Source organism: Gorilla gorilla, chromosome 4, assembly GCF_029281585.2.
Source record: "Gorilla gorilla gorilla isolate KB3781 chromosome 4, NHGRI_mGorGor1-v2.1_pri, whole genome shotgun sequence".
NCBI lineage: Eukaryota > Metazoa > Chordata > Mammalia > Primates > Hominidae > Gorilla > Gorilla gorilla.
In genome coordinates this window covers 65,814,024-65,820,268 of record NC_073228.2, presented here as the reverse complement: position 1 = coordinate 65,820,268, position 6,245 = coordinate 65,814,024, and the positions used below count along the sequence as shown (strand labels likewise).

Below are 6,245 nucleotides of genomic sequence, written 5' to 3'. Positions count from 1 at the left end.
AGCCATCCTCCTGCCTCAGGCTCCCGAGTAGCTGGGACTACAGGTGTGTACCACCATGCCTGGCTAATTTTTGTATTTTTAATAGAGACGGGGTTTCACCATGTTGGCCAGGTTAGTCTCGAACTCCTGACCTCAGGTGATCCTCCCACCTTGACCTCCCAAAGTGCTGGGATTACAGGCGTGAGCCACCATGCCCAGCCTAAGTTTCTTGACAGAGAAAATTATTAGGATTTTTTTTTTTTTTTTTTGGTGTGTTATGTTGAGGGTGAAATGAACGGATGAATGGTAGATGAGTTATCCAAAATCAGATTGCATCAGACAAGCCACTGAGAAATAAGAGGAATCTATCACTTGCTAGTTCCTTGTGTGTTATGGGTCCACTAACTTTTTGGCTATATTTCAATAAAGAAAACAGAAAGAACTCTAAGATATTCACCATATATTCTATAAAATGGGTGCATTGAAATATACGACACCGGCTTTTCCAGGAGCAATGCTGCATGGTGAGGATCTCTCATCTATGCCCATAGCCACGTGGTCCAAGAGCCTGCTGCAATCCATGCAGGTCTTTGGACAGAGGAAGATGACCACAGCCATGGTGGGCCGCAAACATGGCAGTGGCCTCATGGAAGTGAACAGGCGGCCCCTGGAGATGATGGAGTCATGCACACTGCATTACAAGCTGCTGGAACCAGTTCTGCTTCTGGGCAAGGAGCGATTTGCTGACATGGACATCCAAGTCCTAGTGAAGGGTGATGGTCAGGTGGCCCAGATGCATGCTATCAGTCAGTCCATCTCCAAAGCCCTGGTGGCCTGTTACCAGAAATACGTGGAAGTGGCTTCCAAGAAGGTCAAAGACGTCCTCATCCAATGTGGCTGGACCCTGCTGGTGGCTGACCCTCATCGCTGCAAATCCAGAAAGTTTGGAGGCCCTGGTGACCGTGCTTGTTACTAGGAATCCTACCCTAAAGCCCATCACGAGTTATCAGTAAAAGTCCATCATTGTGTAATAAATACCTATGTAATAAATAACGTTTGAGTTTAAAAAACTAAAACTAAAATAAAATATATGACTCAATGGGCCAGGGAGACAGAGTGCTGGGGATTTGGCATTAGGAGAACTGTGGGGGCAGCAGCATCCATGGAGGCTGAATGAGGTGGGGACTGTGAATGACCTGCTGAAATATGAAAAGAAGTTTCCATCTGAGAAGGCAGCAGGCTTAGTGTCCAAGAGTCTGCAGTTTGAAAACACATCGTGCCTGGTGTGGAGCCAAGTACAATGATGTTCTCCAAGGCAACAGCCTGCCCAAAGGGTCTGCTATTCAAAAGGGGGTAAAAGACAAACCAACCAACCCAACAGGGCTCTATACCTCGCTGAGGGCACTGCCAGCTTCTGGAATGTGAAAAGGCGCTAAGATACGTGCAAGAGCTGCCGTGGGCAGAGAAGCCAGGCCAAGGAGCTGCAGAAAAGAGAAAGCCTCTGTCCTTCCTCCTTTCCCTCCCCTGTTCTAACTCTCCACCATCCCCATCTCTGCTCCCCCCTCCCAAATTTAGCTCCTCATCCTCAGATCCCTGTGAATTCCTGGTTATTAAGACCTTTTCCTACCCCCATGTTTAAGGCTTTTAAGTCTCCTTTTAAATCATCTCCCTCCAGGCAATTCCCTCTCAACATCCTCTCACCAGCTTACGGAAGCCCTCCTGATGAGATTTAGGAGATAGACAGGTCACATGACTATCTCTATGTGGATTATTTCTACATAAGAAAAACATCCAGTTTGGATTGATTCTTAACAGCATTAATCTTGGAGTTTCAATTTTTCAAAATAACGTATCAAATTTTGCCATTGTTCTAGCATATGGTGCAATATAAAATGGTCGAATGATATTTATGCAGGGAAGAAAGATGAAGTCAGGAGGCCTACTACGTGGATCCACTTGTGTCCCCGTGTGAGGTGATGAATAAACTAAGGAAGCCCATGACTGAGCAAAGGGGCTGGAGATGATTATGGGTCAGGATTGTTGGCTCTTTTGATCAGTGTTATGTTTCAGTTTGGTGGCAAAATCAGCCTAGAGCCCAGGTCTCCAAATTCATAATTTCATGGTTTCCACGAAGCACATGAACTCAAGTCAGAAAGAAAGGTTTCAATTCTGACTCTGCCTCTTACATAAGTATGTGAATTTGCAGAAGTTACTTAACCTCTGAAACTTTCCTTATCTGTGAAATGGGGAAATACTTGCTGGGAGGATTAAATGAGCTAACCCAGCAAAGGGCGAGACAGAGTTTAATGAAGGGTAGCCTTCTCCCTAGCTCCTTAGTGCTTGCTTGAGAGCTGGAACAAACCATAAGGATTGCACAACTCCCAAATTCCCAGATAACATCAAGGTGGCCAAATCTTAAGAGGAATTTAAGCTCCTAGGCTTAAATTTTGCTTGGCTTAATCATACTATGTGCTATGCTGGGATAATTCTCCAAACCTCTCTGGAACTGAGTTCATTCCTCTGTGGGATGAAGAAATAACAGTCTATACCCTTGAGACACAAGGTTAGATAACAGCCAGTTAATGCTTACAAAGTACATTGGTATCCAAGGATGAAAGTGCAGAGTCAAAACATATTTTCGGCTGGGCTTGGTGGCTCACACCTGTAATCCCCACATATTGGGAGGCCAAGGCAGGCAGATGGCTTGAGCCCAGGAGTTTGAGACCAGCCTGGGCAGCATAGTGAGACCTTGTCTCTGTTATGTTTTAAATTTAAAAAAAAATTTTGTTTTAATTTAGGCCCGGCAAGGTGGCTCACACCTGTAATCCCAGCACTTTGAGAGGCCGAGGCAGACGGATCACTTGAGGCCAGGAGTTTGAGACCAGTCTGGCCAACATGGCAAAACCTCACCTCTACTAAAATACAAAAATTAGCCAGACATGGTGGCGTGCGCCTGTAATATTCCATAATTCGACACAGATGATTAGGGCATCTTCTGCTCTTTTGACTAAGAGTCAATGGCTCTGTTCTCCCATCCCACTTTCTTTCCATATCCTTTTTCAGGTGTTTTAATATCTAATCCAGAAGAAACATGGATTTCCATTTTATTAACACTCATAAATTTAACTATTGTATATGTTATTCCAAAAATGCACAAGAAAGAGATTATTTGTAATGGAAGAAATATTGGATTTTGAGGGAGCTGATGTTCATTCTCACCCTTGATTTGCCATTTACTGACAATGTGATCTCAGGTAACCTAAGTTCTTGTTAGCACTAAAATTTTAGGAAATGCAAATGAGTCTATGAAAGGGAAATAGCTTAGCTGAAAGTTCACTTCCTTCCCTTTCTAATTGAGAAATTGAACACCCTCACAGTAACATTTTAATATAGACCCAAAACTGAAAGGAGATCTTCATTTTAATTCTCATTTTTTATCTTAGTCTGGTACTTGGCACATAGTAAGACATCAGTAAATATTCAATGAATAGAGTGGCTTCTCATGAACATGAGACCAAGAAGAAGAATGTTTCATCATGTAAGAACTCAATTCAAAGAGAATTAACTAAGCATCTGCTATTTGGCAGCTGTATTTGCCAGGCATTCTAATTTTTTATCTTTCATAAAAATTGAGATGAGGCTGGGTGCAGTGGCTCACACCTGTAATCCCAGCACTTTGGGAGGCTGAGGTGGGCAGATCATGAGGTCAGGAGTTTGAGACCAGCCTGGCCAATATGGTGAAACCCCGTCTCTACTAAAAATACAAAAAATTAGCTGGGCGTGGTGGCGTGTGCCTGTAATCCCAGCTACTTGGGAGGCTGAGGCAGGAGAATTGCTTGAACCCAGGAGGCAGAGGTTGCAGTGAGCCAAGATCATGACATTGCATGCCAGCCTGGGTGACAGAGCAAGATTCTGTCTCAGAAAAAAAAAAAGTTTAAAAAAATTGAGATGAATGGATATGACCTCTGTCTTCCATTAACTTATGACTTTGGGGAGAGATAACATGTATACAAAGTTCAGTGTAATAGGAAAAGTGCTGGGAGTCTTGCGAGGAAAACCATGCCTCATCCTCATTTTATCACTAACCAGTTGTATGAATGTGAGAAAGTTATTTATACACTAAGACAATAGCTTCATCATCTGTAAAAGGTAATACTACATGATCTGGCCTCTAAGGTCATTTCTAGCTATGAGTCTGAAAATGATTCTATGCCTCTGAAACATTAGTTTAAATGCCTGTTCTTAAAAACTCCTAAATATTTGTTAAAGATAACCTCTTCAATACACTTATTTTTCCATCTGCAACTAATAAGCAAAGTCACACAAAACAGTAGTGCTTACTTCTCTCGGAGGATACTTCCAAGACCCTAGTAGATGCCTAAACCTGCAGATAGTACTGAACCTTATGTATACTATGTTTTTTCTTATAGATACCTATGATAAAGTATAATTTATAAATTAGGCACAGGGCTGGGCGTGGTGGCTCGTGCCTGTAATCCTAGCACTTTGGGAGGCTGAGGCAGGCAGGTCACCTGAGATCAGGAGTTCAAGACCAGCCTGGCCAACATGGTGAAACCCTGACTCTACTAAGAATACAAAAATTAGCTAAGCGTGGTGGTGCACGCCTGTAATCCCAGCTACTTGGGAAGCTGAGGCGGGAGAATCGCTTGAACCCCAGAGGCGGAGGTTGCAGTGAGCCAAGATCACCCAGCCTGGGCAATAGAGTGAGACTTTGTCTTTAAAAAAAAAAAAAAAAAAAAGGAATCTGAAAAAAAAAAAGAAAAAACCAAACTCAGTAACTAAAACAATATGGAAGATTAAAAAGAACTGAAATAATGTGGAGGAGTCAGTCAGAAGTTCCTTAGCCTAAAAAAATACTATGACCTATATTCTAGCAAGTAAAGATAGCAATAGCAGATCTTGGATTCAAATCCATTGTACCAGGACAAGACTGGCTGGCAGGGGTGAAATCTTGAGGAGAGATAGCCTGTGACCTGTCACTAGGACTCTCTGAGACCCTTGAAGAGGATTCAAATTCCAGCCTATGTCATTGCACCAGCAGTGGGAAACAGCTGACTAAAAAGCTTGCCAAAAAAGGCAGGCACCTGGAGATAAGACTCAGGAGGCGTTTTCCAAACAAGAAACAAAAGAGTGAAGGAGGAGGCCACGAAAGAGAAATCCTGGAGTTGTATGCAGTTGGTGAAGGATCATTGTTTTCTTCCTCGCAATCTCTGTGGAATGGTCACAGGCAAAAACATCAGAAAAATGAAAGTGCAGAGCTCTATTAGAGGAAGAGGAAAATGATTGATAGGAGGAAAATCTCCATCATCGCATGGAATATTCCATTTTACACAGATTTCTTCTGAAGGTCAAGGACTGAACTAAAGGACACAGACTGCATGTAACTGCCCTGAGTATGGGGGTAAGGAGAGGAGAGGGAGCTGGGTTATCTCATCAGTGTGCGTAGGAAATCCAACAGAGCAGTAGAGATGGGGGGCCTCTGCTTACTCTTTTTTTTTTTTTTTTTTTTTGAGATAGGGTCTCACTCTGTCACCCAGGCTGGAGTGCAGTGGCACAATCATGGCTCACTGCAGCCTTGTCCTCCTGAGCTTAAGCGATCCTCTCACCTCAGCCACCCAAGTAGTAGCTGGGACTACAGGCATACTACCGTACCAGACTAATTTTTAAAAAATTTTGTAGAGATGAGGTGTCATGTTGCCCAGGCTGGTCTCAAACTCCTGGACTCAAGTGATCCTCCCGCCTTAGCCTCCCAGAGTGTCAGGATTACAGGCCTGAGCCACCACACCCAGCTCCACTGCTTACTCTTTCAGATATAATTTCCTGTAAGCCTCCAGCATTCTGGCCCAGACACAGATGCAGAAACATCTAGACTGGCTGCACCATTTTCCACACTTTGAGCCTTTTTGGGTACAGTTTTAAACTAAGATCAAAGTATACATCTTTGAAAACCCAATACTAATATTCTGCTCAAACCACACTGTCAAAACACCCCACACAAAAAATGTGAAATCAGGGAAAAAGTGAAAAATAAGACAGCAGGGTAAAAATGGGGGCACTATTAGATATTTCATCCCCAGCAAGACTACCACCGCCAAAAGTGGTTGCCTTCAGAATTTTCCTCTGGGTCCTCTTATTTTTCCAGCATTTCCACAATTATAAAGATATCTATTACTATTTATTAACGTACGTGCTTATGTGTATAAATTGTACTTGCCCAGCTGAATCCTGGGCAAATTCCATATCCT

The 6,245-nt window shown here is 43.1% G+C and overlaps 1 protein-coding gene across 1 annotated transcript; it reads left to right on the top strand.

Moving 5' to 3' along the window:
- The first annotated feature begins 494 nt into the window (after positions 1-494).
- On the top strand, positions 495-993 carry LOC101136982 (small ribosomal subunit protein uS9-like). Its single transcript, XM_019026723.3, has one exon. The coding sequence runs from the start codon at positions 521-523 to the stop codon at positions 953-955; it is 435 nt and encodes a 144-aa protein (XP_018882268.3). The 5' UTR covers positions 495-520; the 3' UTR covers positions 956-993.
- Positions 994-6,245: the final 5,252 nt, after the last annotated feature.